At 45.0% G+C, this 12,899-nt stretch overlaps 1 protein-coding gene across 1 annotated transcript; it reads right to left on the bottom strand.

The window, feature by feature from the left end:
- Positions 1–6,365: 6,365 nt before the first annotated feature.
- Positions 6,366–8,000, bottom strand: LOC122368948 (cuticle protein 7-like). The gene is made up of 2 exons (XM_043343281.1): positions 7,565–8,000; positions 6,366–7,388 (listed from the first exon to the last, which is right to left on the bottom strand). The coding sequence occupies exons 1-2, from the start codon at positions 7,574–7,576 to the stop codon at positions 6,894–6,896; spliced, it is 507 nt and encodes a 168-aa protein (XP_043199216.1). The 5' UTR covers positions 7,577–8,000; the 3' UTR covers positions 6,366–6,893.
- Between the last annotated feature and the right edge of the window lie 4,899 nt (positions 8,001–12,899).

The raw sequence follows: 12,899 nt of genomic DNA, 5'->3' as shown, positions 1-12,899 counted from the left end.
GAGTTTCTTCATTATTCATGCAGAAAGTGCATCGCGCGTCATCTGCTATCCCGATTCGTTGTAAGAATGTATTTGTAGCTATTATACGGTTTGTTATGCGGTAGTGTAAACTTTGTAGATACGTATTCTTTGTTGAAGCTAGCACGTCATGCATAGTCGCATGATTTATCATGCCTACGTCCCTTGTCCATTTCTGTTCAAGTTTACTGTTTTCGCCGCTCTTCTTTTTGCGCAAGGCGTTGACAAGACTCTCATATACTATTCGTGATGTTTTACTTCTTTGGGAAAGCAAAGCGATTTGAAATGGAAGTATTGGGCATATTTTATTTTTCATTTTACAGTTGATGTTTGTGATGTGAGCTGATATATTCTTTGTCAAAGAGGTATAGCATAAGAACGTCATTTTAATGTTGTATGCTTGTCTGATCTGTTCTTTGTTCAATAACGAGCCTGTTTCGTTGCAAAATAAATCGGCGATAAACCGTAATCCTTTATTGTCCCATTCCTTAACAATGGTCTTTTGAAATCTTGTATATTCTGAAAACCATAGTTTAGCGGACAAAATGTCATTCTTATCAGTAATATAGGTTTTACAAAATGTTGCCCATGCATTGAGGACATCCTTCCAAAAATTGTTTCGAAGTTTTTTAGCTACGTCCAACAATTTCAAAGTCCCGAAACAAGCCACCTTTTCTATAGGTGGAAGCATTTCTCTTGCGACCATAGCCCACGATGTCTTCTGGTCCGCCCAATATAATCTTTTCAGCCAGGACGTTTTTAAACTCGACACAAATGACGAAATTTCTACCATTCTTAGGCCACCTTTAAGATAGTTTTGTACAAACGCTGATCTTTTAACTTTATCAGGTCCATTATTCCAAATAAAACCGAATATAAGTCTGTTTATTTGTTTAATATACTGTTCACTTGGATCTGGGAGCGAAGTAAGTACGTGTACCATTTTGGAAATAAGTAATGCTTTTGTTACTGTTATTTTCCCTATTAGAGTTAAATGTCTTCTCCGCCATTGTGCTATTTCTCTGACAATATTTGGTAAAATACTGTCCAAGTTATTGGCTGTTATGTTCTCGTTTGATTTATTGAATAATATTCCTAGAACTTTAAGCTGATTTACGACAGTCACCCCCAACTCCGTGAGAGCGGTTTCCTGGATATTTCTACCAATTGGGAGACATTTTGTTTTTTCTAGGTTCAGTTTAAGCCCGCTGACATCAGTAAAACTGGTTAGCTCTTGTATGACGCCACTTATTGAGCTTGTTTCCGGGCTTGAAAAGAGAACTAGGTCATCGGCATATTGCGACACTCGCACCTCTGTTTGTCCAGAAATTTGTATGCCTTTTATGAGTTTCGAATCGTTTAACTGGTTCGCGAGAGGTTCTACTATTAAATTAAATAAATAGCCTGACATAGGATCCCCTTGTCTGATGCCTCTTTCCATTGTGATTTTTGGGCCAAGAAAACCATCGAGGAGAATGCGAGAGTGTAATGCTGGATTGAGGTAAAGAGTTTTAATGAGTTTTCTGAAATATATCCCGAAGTTGTACTTATCTAGCGCTGACGATACAAATTCCCATGAAATTGTGTCGAAGGCAGCCTCGAAATCTATCGCCATCACTATACCAGATGTTGAAGAATTATTTAGATGTTCAATGACATCGTACATTACTCGGGTATTTTCTCCAATGAAGCGGCCTTTGATGTATGCGGTTTGGGATGGTGAAATAAGTTTCTGTATGACACTTTTTATTCTATTGGAGATGGCTGCAGATATTATTTTAAAATCGACATTAAGGAGTGTAATCGGTCTCCATCCTTTTGTCGATTTCTGCTGGGATCCTGGCTTTGGAATAAGTTTGACAATGCCCATGTTATGCGAGTTAATATTTTGCCCTTTTTCAAATCTCTCAATCCAAGCACGGTAGAGAAAACCACCCAAATAAACCCAAAATTGTTTGAAGAAATCAGCTGTAAACCCATTAGCCCCGGGAGACCTCCCTTTCTTCATACTCATCAGGGCTATGTACAATTCTTCTTTTGATATAGGTCTATCTAAGTTACTCTTTTCATTTTCAAGCATTTTACGTTTAATGTTTTTGTCGAGGTACGTATTAGGGTCTGCACTCATGTGCTTCTTTTTGTATTTATTTTGAAGATTATCCGAGAAGTGTTGAAGTATTTCTTCTGTGTGTGTTATTATTTTTTCCTCAAGTTCTATGACCTGAACTGAATTTTTAATTGCATTCCGTTTTTCAAGTGACAGAAAATATTTTGTACATTTTTCGCCGTCTTCGTACCAGTTTACTTTCGACCTTCTTATCGAGCCTTCTATGCGCGGTCTACGTATATCCTCTAGAGACTTCTGTAATTCCTCCAAGTGTTTAAAACCGCAGAGATTTGGTTGGGCGTCTAACGCTGTTTTCAATTCGCTTATTTTGTTCGTAATTTTAGTTTCTTGTTCTCTGAAGTTTCTTGCTCTTCGTTTTGAAAATTTTACTGTTTCACCCCTGATAAGCATTAACAATGTTTCGTAAAATAAGCTACAGTCAATTGTAAGTTCTATTGAATCGAAGTTTTTGTGATTTTCGACGAACTCCACAGAGTATATTGGAACAGCATATTGTTTAACGGCGTCAACAACCACATTTTCGATAAGGCTTAGGTAATTTTTATCTTCCAACAACGATTCGTTAAACATCCATAATCCAGGTCCTTTTTTCTTTTCGGTGATATTTATCTGCATTGTGACTATACTATGATCTGATCGATAGCCTGCCTGGATGGTACTGGCAATGAGCTGTGCAGTCATATGTTCGCTGATAAAAAACATATCCAGTCGTCCAAATTTGTATGGATTGACCTTGGACCAGGTGTATGATTTTTTGCCTGGATTTATCTGGGCCCATGCGTCTACCAGACCCTGTTCTTCAGTTACCTGAATAAACGCATCTCTCGCTTTTGGGTTATTTTGCTGTAAGTAGTTTGAATCATTTTTAAAGTCGACAACGAAATTAAAATCTCCAGCAATTATTACGTTTTCTATCGAGATTCTATCAAGTTTATCACAAATATTGTAAAAGAATAAAGGCCAGTCGTCGTTTGGTCCGTAGACGTTAATTAGCGTGTATGTATTCATAAACATTTCGAAGACAATAATGTTGTAATTTCCTGTCGGGCAGTGCTCTTCATAAATAATTTTGTGTTGGGTTCGTAAATTAAAGAGAATTGATGTGCCTCTACTGTTGAACGTTCCAAACGAATGATAACATCGGCCGGGCCATAGCGTATTGAAAAACGGAGCTTTTCGCTTTGTTAAGTGTGTGTCTTGTAAAAAGTACACGTCATATTGAAGGTTGTTCAAGTAATCAAGAACATCTCGCCTTTTCTCTGAACTGCCCAATCCTCGGCAGTTGAAAGTCAAACACTTTAGTTCACCCATTGTTGACAATTTGCAAATGGTACGGTGCTGATAAATGACTTGACATTGCTATCATAAACTGTTGAGGGTTTGGGGGTGGGAGAAGATACAAGAGGAAGGAAATGTCTCGGCAAAAGCCAATCATAACGCCGCCGCCAGCACACCGAGAAGAGTAGACAGCCGTACCGCGCCGATCTCCGCCGTCCGCCGGGCCGGACCGCACCACCGCCAGCGCCATCAGACAGCGCCCCGCCGCCGGCATTTGCTTAGCCATAATAATTTGTGGGTTCAGGTCTCCGGTTGCATTATTCTATTGTCCGTTTGCCCTGAATAATTAGTCATGTTTTCTAACTTACAGTAACAATACACAAATGGCAAGGTAGAGCGGATAGGGCGCTGCAACATACAGAATGGCTTGTCAAACGCATAGATGGCTGCCAAGATATACAACTTCCCTTTAGGAATGAAGCTCAGGCTGCACGGGCACGGGTAGATTTCTGTGTTTTATCGTTTATTATTATTTTTGGCCTGGCGTAGATAGTTGCCTTTTGGTTCGAGTGCTCTCACACATGTCATCGATTTCACGGTCCTTGAGAGATTTCAAGTTTTTTTTTGCAGCCGCTACGCCTGTTTATTTGACAACTTACAAATCGTCTCTTTTCTTAGATAATGGGTATAGCCCCATTCCTACTGGCTACTGCCCCAAAATTGACTCCTATTGATGCATCTGGTATTGTCACAGCGCGTGTCCATGTTAAATCAGGGACTTCGAAATTATTCCGCTTACTAAAACTCCGCAATGATTGCGCTCTCAAATCGCATATTGCTCGCGCCGCTTCTGGCATATCGATCGACAACGGGTAGGCAGATCGCGTCCCAAATTGGTTGGCTTTCCTGTCAGGATCAATTGGTAAGAGATCTGCACAGTGCACGAGTCAGTTGAGGCCTCACTTGGCGCGCGCGCACAAGTAGGAACCGCTCCTAACTAACATTTTAAGAATGGCCGGGCCGATTGAACTCAATGCTGATGTACTGTTATGAAACAGAGGGGTGATCCACACAGGTCAGTTGGGGTCTCACTCGGCACATGTGCACTTGCAGTGGCGGTTTGAATTTCTACATCTCAAGAACGATTGGACCGATCGCGCTCAGAATCGTTGGGCTGATAGGAACCGGGTAGATTGGTGATACTCGCATTTCAGTTGGGTGTCTCACTTTGCAGGGCTGCGGGTTTAACCCTCGCCGGCACAGGGGGGGGGGGGCTGGTGCAACCCCCCCTAAGGTTTTTCGCGAATAACTCGCGTAAAAAGCGGCCGATTGCGACGAAACTTTCATTACACTCGCATTGATCAATTTTACACCTACCCTGAAAATTTCATGACCCTGACCCCAATGACCTTTGACCTGTGACCTCTTTTCTGTGACCATGTTTGGCCGAAATCGCGGTTCGGCGCATGTCGGCTCGCATTAGCCGCGCGTTTGCAAGCTTTTCGTGGTTTCAAACGTTCAAACATGCGATTTGATGTTGCTCCCATGCATTAGGGTGGGTGTCAAGGTCACCTGAGGGTCAGGTCAGGTCATTGACCTTTGGTGACCTTGGGTGACCTCGGTTCACTTTTTCGAGTTTTACATGTTTCTAGGCTAGTTTTTGGAGCTGAATTCGAATTTAGTAACCATTTGAACATTTACGAAGTAGTTTTGGTGCCTTCGTAACATGTTACGAAGCTGTCAGAGGCGGTTGACACGTATTACGAATACCCGTCACAACCCCTACCGGTTGACCTGACCTGACCTGACCCGACCTGGTCTAAATGCTTAAAGACATCATCTCTGATCAAAACTTACACGATATTCGTGATCAGCACCCCGAAAAACCACACAGCAGCCACACTTTACGACTTTCTAACAGGTCCCGATTTTCCCGGTTTTCGGGTCATTGACCTGACCTGGAAGGTCACCCGATGACCTAGGACCTTAAAATTGGGTATCTTCGGCTTCGTCTCGTGACGGGCAACACGCTCGTTTTTTCCGCGAAGCTTTAGCTCGATCAGGGGCCAAACGCGAGGGGGGGTCGTACCAACCCCCCCCCCCCCTTGTGCCGTCGAAGGACTCAAAATGGCCTGTGCCGGCGAGGGTTAAGGCTCACTCTTACGTTCACTTTCCTGTAACCCAAAAAGGCGTCCTTCATTACTGATTATATTTGCTGTGGTGTGTTGACTGTTGATTGTCACCGAACGTAACGCGATAAAAAAAAAAATCATGGTGTACCACACTACTATCACCACGTCAAGGCATGAGCGAGCAAAGGAAGAAAAGTGTCACCGGGGTGATGAAGGGCCGAGGCCAACAGAATGGTCAAGGCTTTGGGTCAAGGCCGGCTGAGATTCTTATAAAAAAAAAACTTGTTGACTCAACACCTAGATCATAAGTGTAGATCCAATTGTCCACTTTTTACGCTGACATTGACTCGACGACAGTCTGGCACGCCAGAAGCTGTCAGTCAGTTGCTAAGCAGTGTCGATCAACAGAACTGTTCATGCCTCAATGGATTAACTATTACTATTTCTCAGCCACTTGCGGGACCGCTAGCCGGCCCTTTATCCACAATGTACTGCGCTCAGGCCGCTTGGTAACATTTCGTCACGGCTCACGAGTCACGCTTCTGTTAAAGGTGATGTGGGCTGTTCAAATCTCACATCGTCTCTAAAGTCACGTCGCTGTGCAACTAAAGTAAGAAATAGAGCTGTTTCGATGAAATTGTTAATGTTTGATTACTCACAGCTTACCTATCTATAAACATATGAAAATCTAAATAACTCCCACTCAGGAAGAGCTGGCTGATGGCTCACCTCCTCGCCTTCTCATTTAACCATTTTACAATTAAATCGGTCATGCTATATGAGTCATGTCAATGTCAAATAGGTGCAAATATCAGGTAATTTGTATATTCCTACATTTGATTTTTATTCAAGCAGCTTTGCATCCGCGGGTCCTGTCATATTTATATACATTACAGCAATCTATTCGGGACAAATGTGAAGATTTGTGAAAGATCTTGTGATAAAAAATGCTATTTTGACACAGAGACTGAACGAATTATAGACTGGAGTCTCTTGGAAAAGAAAGGAACTAAGCCTTATCAGAGCATAATCATCACACAAGAAAACATTGCGCACAAACACAGCCCTGTCTTGGTATGCGCTTAGACCATGGACACCTGGTACAGTGTGACTGAACGAAGACAAAACTGACCGCGTACGGTCCTAATGTCATCAGCATGGCTAATACTCCTCAAGGAACCAGCATGCAACATGGAATCAGCGCAGATCGTCATCAGCACCGACGAAACCCGACCGATGTCGTCACTTCTTCTGAGCTTCAGACATCCATCTCAGAGAGCAAGGAGTGCCCTTCACAGCCGTCAGACTGCCCCCTGCAGGCGCACGGAGCGCCGGCTCTAGTGGGCGGCCACCGGCAGGTTGGTCGCCACCGTGCGGAAGCCCAGCGCGTCGGCCACGTAGCTGACCTTCTGCGGGATGCCGTACGAGTCGACGTAGCTGTAGGAGCCGCGCACCACGCCGTCGGCAGTCTTCACCTCGTTCTTGGCCGAGCTGCCGGTGTTGTAGCCGTAGGCGTACTGGCCGAGCTCGTCCTGCTGGTGGGACTGCGAAACAGTGGCGGTGCCGACGGCCACCGGCGTCACGGCCGCAGCCACCGAGTAGCCCAGCGGCCGGCTGGCTACAGAGTATCCCAGCGGCCGGCTGGCTACCAGAGAAGAGTAGCCTAGCGGCCGGCTGGCTACCAGAGCAGAGTAGCCCAGCGGCCGGCTGGCTACCAGTGTAGAGTAACCCAGCGGCCGGGCGGCCAGCAGCCCGGAGTAGCCCAGCGGCCGGCTGTACAGCAGCGATCCAGAGCCGAGCACAGCCGCGGCGGCCAGCACAGCGCACACCATCTGTGGGGCAGATAAAACGGACACAGGTCAGTGATGTGGACTGGAGACCATTCGAGAACTAGTGCTTGAATGGCGCCGTAAGCACTTTTGGGAAGTATTTGACATCTGCTATTCCTACTCAGCAAAGCTAAGTGCATGTCTTTACATTTATCGCATTCCATGGAGGTTTAACTTACCAGAGACTGCATGTTGAAGCTGGTTGTTCGACTTGAGGAGTGCCAACTGAGGGCGGGCGCTGCCTCTTATACCAGTCTGGGGTGACCCCCGCCCGGCTTCCGCTTACGGGAACCGGGCGGGGCCGACCCCCCCCCCCCCCCCCCTCCCACGCGCCTCACTCCATTGTAGTCGGTCGATACTAATAACCTTGTTGATCGCGGCACGCGCTATGCGAGCACTACCTGACCGATGTTTTTGCCTTGTTAGCGCTGGCCAACTGCATAATAATTGGGGGCGATGTTTGAGTGCCCAGCAGCTTTTTCTTCCTAGCGACAGCACAACTGTGTATATACGCGGCGCCGAACTTTTTCAAAATAATTGATTCCGATCGCTTACATTGCTGTCATTCAAGAGAAAGTTCAAAGTTGTATTCTATTTATACATACCAGTACCTATAACGCCTTTTGGGGCGACTAACGGAGCGAGCGAGAGGGTGAGCCTTGCACGTGCGAAATTTCGAGGGGGTACCTCCAGCTGACTTGTGCACGGCACCCTACTAACCGGTCTCTAGCGATGTGCCAAATTTGAGCACAACCGGCCCAGCCGTTCTCGAGATCTGGAAGCGGCACCCTGCACGTGCGCACGTGCAAAATGGGTCCCAACTGACTTTTGCACGACACCCTACTAACCGGTCCCTAGCCATGTACCAAATTTGAGCGCCATCGGTCCAGCCGTTCTCGAGATCTGGAATCGACCCCTGCACGTGCGCACGTGCAGCAGCACCCCAACTCCGGCACATGGATACGCATTGCCTAGTGGGTGCCTACCTGCATGCCAACTTTCAGCGCAATCGGCCAAGTAGTTACCGAGATATTTCAACAATTACAAAAGTGACACCTCTTCGTTTTGCACGTGGCACGTGCATAAGGGGTCACCCACATGCATCGGGAATAGTCCAATACTTGGTAGAAGGAATGAAGCTACCCTACAAAAATTACCGCATGTAAATCGGTCAAGTGGTTGCTGAGATATAAGCGTCGCAGAATCGTGACCACGGCCGGCCGGCCGGCCGCTCATACTCAGAAATTTCCGTTATTCTACGTAACCGAAGGTTTGTTGTCAATAGTTAAAACACTATTCTTTAATCTTTAGCATTGTGTTTTTCTATTGACAAACAAATCTGAGTTCCCTGACAATTTGGCAAAAGCTTAAGACTCCGCTCGCTTCGCTCGCTCCGTAATAAGTGGATGACGCTTTGATTAAAGCAGGGGTCGGCAAATGGTGGGGCATGCCCCCTTTGGGGGTAATGGCGCCCTTCGGCGGGGGGTAATGAGGGCCTCTGAGAAAGCCTCATCTTTTTTAGATTTAATGGCTCCCTTGATGGGACAAACATCGCAACTGTTGTGCCCCAGGATTCAAAGATTAGTCGAGGTCAAACGCACAAAGCATGAACTGATGAGCTGGCGCATGTCAATTTTCATGTAGCTGCTCACCATTCCGTACAGTCGTTGAAAGTAACTGTCATGTACCAACCGGCGCTCGTCTATTGGCGTTTTCACAGTCACTAACGCAAGGCAGAGGAGTCGTCCATGGCACCCTGACCTGGGCACCTCGGTCTCTGAGCTGGAGCTTTGCAGAAAAATTGAGCTTGTTGCCCGTGAAGATAAGCAGCCGCTGCTACCCAATTTAAAGGTCGTTGGTCATTGGGTGAAACTGCCGAGTAAATCGGGTCCTGCTGTAACTTTTTGAAGTGAGATTTTGTGGCCTGCCATGATCTCAAGAAAGATCCCACAAGTCAACGGTTATTCGGGTTAAGGTCATGCCATTTTCAGGAGAGATAAAAATGATCGGCTCGATGGTACAGTTTTTTTTTGTAATCCGACCCTTTTAACGTGATCTATTCCCGAAAAATACCCGCTACCCCTATACGTATGGGGGTTAACCCGCGCCCCGCTGGGGCTCCTGGATTTCCACGCCCTGCTGGAGGTGGAGGTTGAACACCCCCTACTAACTTGGCTACTGGGTCACTAGCGAAACGCCGTAGTCGGCGATCGAAAGAGCGTAAGAAATGATGAAGAAAAAAATATGGTCACTTTTTAGGTCAAATCAAAGGTCAGGTCACCAGAGGTCATCTAAGGTAAAATTTCGCCAATTTCCAGGTCAACCTTTGACAGTTTTCGACAAACTGGCCTATAGCTCAGGAAAGGATAGAGCTACAGCGCTGCGGAAAAACGCATTCGATAGCTCTCTTTAACGTTTTTTTCTGATGCCTGCCCCTAGATTCAACCGAAGATTAACGGTTTAGCCTGCAGGAGACAAAAATTGCCAAAATGTACGTTGCTTGCTGATAGTTTTTCTTAAATAACTTGTCACTCAAAACTTGCAAGAGCTCACTTTTATCAGCATCGTGATCCTCCCGTCGAGAAACATCGAAGGTTTTGTTTTGTTGCACATCAGTCGATCCGTATCGTCGAGCTGAACACATCTAAGGCATTTTCATCGCTCTGGCATGCCTTTATCAAAAGTTATTAGCTAAAAGCTGTTAGATACCATTCATGATCTGAAATGACCTCAGGGACATACAGTGGGGTTACGGGTGCAATTTTCCGGTTCAGCGGTCATGTTTACTTGTAAATAAGAGTGTCACAGTGTTAGGAATGACACTGGTCCAAAAGAGGCGCCTTTCAATTTTCTACCATTTACTTTGCGCCCTCTCCCATTGATAATGGGAGAGGGCGTGAAATTGACCTTAACTTTGGTCACCGACATCAAATCTCCGAGATACAAATTTTGTACATGCTGTCGCCTTTATCAATTCCTGAAAGTTTGAAAGAGACCTGTCACTCAATGCAGCTAAAGCAGGCGTTACAGTCTTTACTGAGGTGAGGTCACTTGACGTGATCTGGTGACCTGACCTTGAGTGACTCTGGTCTGAAATATTCACAACATCTGCAGAAACGATGTATGATCAATTGTTCCAAAATGGGTGGCGCTCCGTGCCAACGTTTTTGAGATATTTGCGAGAAATCGCAGGGGAGGGGGCCTGCGGTTTCTCGCAGATATGGTGCCCAAAGAGTCACGTAAAAGTATGGAATTTCAGTAACCGTGGTTGTATCAGCAATGGGGGCTGGTAGGTGGGGGTAATGGCCCTGCCTGGCGCCAAAAAAGGGGGCACGACCCCGGAGGACCTGCCGACCACTGGATTAAAGGGACTATCCCATGCACCTTCTAAAATGTTGTTAAAACCAGTTAAATTGTGCCCGACTTTATAGATTGGATGACCAGGAACACGGTTCTGGCATTTATTTTTCATTAAACATCTTAGGCTTCCCATATTCCAAACACAAACTTTCAAATATGTGACGTCACAGCCCAAAATTACCTCCTTCCCCAGGCCACATTACTGTCATAAAGCTGATTCTTTTTACTCTGTAGGCACCACAACAAAGTTCAGACCAAGTTTTAAGCGATTTTTCAACGAACAAACCCATTTAAATCAGAATGACTAAACGAGGTGACGTCACACTAACGGTCGCTCCATGTTGAACATAGGGCCTTGTACAAGGCCCATTTTCAAATGAAGGGAACGAATTTCTTCAACACCAAGAGGCCGCGGGGTTTGCAACCTAGATAGATGGTGGTTTCTGAACCTCGCCGCAAACTTGGCTATCTCAACTCAAACCCCATGTTAAAGGTGGGATAGTCCCTTTAACCCTCGCCCGCACATGGGGGGGGGGTGGTTGCCACCCCCCCCCCAGGCAGTCTTTCTGCTCTGCACTCAACATTTTTAAAGCTAGAAGGCTGATTTTTCGTATAGCTGCTCCTCTATCCTTTCTTGATGTCCACTGAAAATTTCAAGTTTCTGTGATTTTTGGTTTCGGAGATATGACCTTGTTTTTCAGGTCATGTCATGACCCAAATGGCCAATTCTCAACATCTTGCGTTTGCCATGGGCCTTGTGAGCTTTTGACACTTTGATTTCGGCCTTTTTTGCCAGTCTTACCTCCCACGTATCATGGAACATGTTGTTCGACGATGTACAGGGGTCAAGGTCAGGGTCAAGGTCAACCTAGGTCATCTAAGATAATTGCGTTTTAGGCAAGCGGAATTTACTTTTTGTGAAGTTTTTTGACTGCATTTTTGGTAAAAGCTTCTCAGATCATGATTTCATGTGATATGGACCCAAAAACAATCGGTGCACACATCAGTATACACACAGACACACACAGACATACAAACACATATAATTGACCTTGACCTAACTTGACCTGAAATGACCTCAGCAGCAAAATTTTGGTCGGATAGTGTGACAAAGAGGTTCTAGCTGGCTTGGCACCAGAAAACAGCATCGTCATCGGTATTTGATAAGCAGCGCACTTGATATCCAACGGTGACCCAAAACAGCAACATTTTTTAGTTTGACCTGACCTGGAAGGTCAATGACTGACCTGAGAAGATAAAACTGGGTATCATTGGATTCGTCTCTCCCCAAAGAATCTTTTTGGTCTTTACTGCTAAGCTCTATCTCCAACAGGAACGAAATGGCGCGGGGGGATGGCAACCACCCCCCCCCCCCCCATGTGCGTTCTAGGATGGGAAAATGGCATGTGCGGGCGAGGGTTAATACACGGCCTTAAAGGAAGACTGCCACCTTCAAAAAGTTTTCTCAGATCGGCCTATGATTTATTCCCTGGACAAAACAAAATTTTAGAATTCACCTGGCAAAGTATCATCACGTGAATCGCGAAAAAAATTGTCGATTTTCATACAATTATCAATCGGTTAATGTCTAGCGACAATGTTTACACATCACTAGACTTCAAGGTCATAAGATTATTACATTTTATTTGAAAAAGTAAGGTATTTTATAATTTACTAATATATGATTTCATGAGAAATTGGCCATGTTTAATTTATTTTGCATTTAAGTTCGTAAAACATTAAAAAAAATCATGGCTCATTTGGAATGGGTCTGGCCCATGTTAAACCCCATTTCCCACACTTTTTTGGAAAAAATGAACTACTGAATATATAAGTTTAACTTTTATTTTGACACTCCAATATTCTTCTCTGATCTCGAAACAATCAAAGTTTTGGCATATATTTACCAAAAGATAAGAAAATTCATGTTTCAAAGTTATCGATAAACAGTAGAGATGTCGGTTTTCTTGGACTAAAAAAATGGCATCAAACTGAACTTTGGTCTCCGATTTCTCGCAAACGGGTTCGAATTTCGGAAAACCGACTTCAGTCTGGGACATAGGTGGCTCAGCTCTAGTGAAAACCGTTTTGTGGAAAAAAGGTGGCAGTCTACCTATTCGTCGCGATGCACCGGAACATTTTTCAAGCTCATCG

Source organism: Amphibalanus amphitrite, unplaced genomic scaffold (assembly GCF_019059575.1).
Source record: "Amphibalanus amphitrite isolate SeventyFive unplaced genomic scaffold, NRLGWU_Aamphi_draft 000992F_arrow, whole genome shotgun sequence".
Taxonomy (NCBI): domain Eukaryota; kingdom Metazoa; phylum Arthropoda; class Thecostraca; order Balanomorpha; family Balanidae; genus Amphibalanus; species Amphibalanus amphitrite.
Note: the sequence above shows the minus strand (reverse complement) of the source record. Positions and strands in the feature narration are given on the sequence as shown.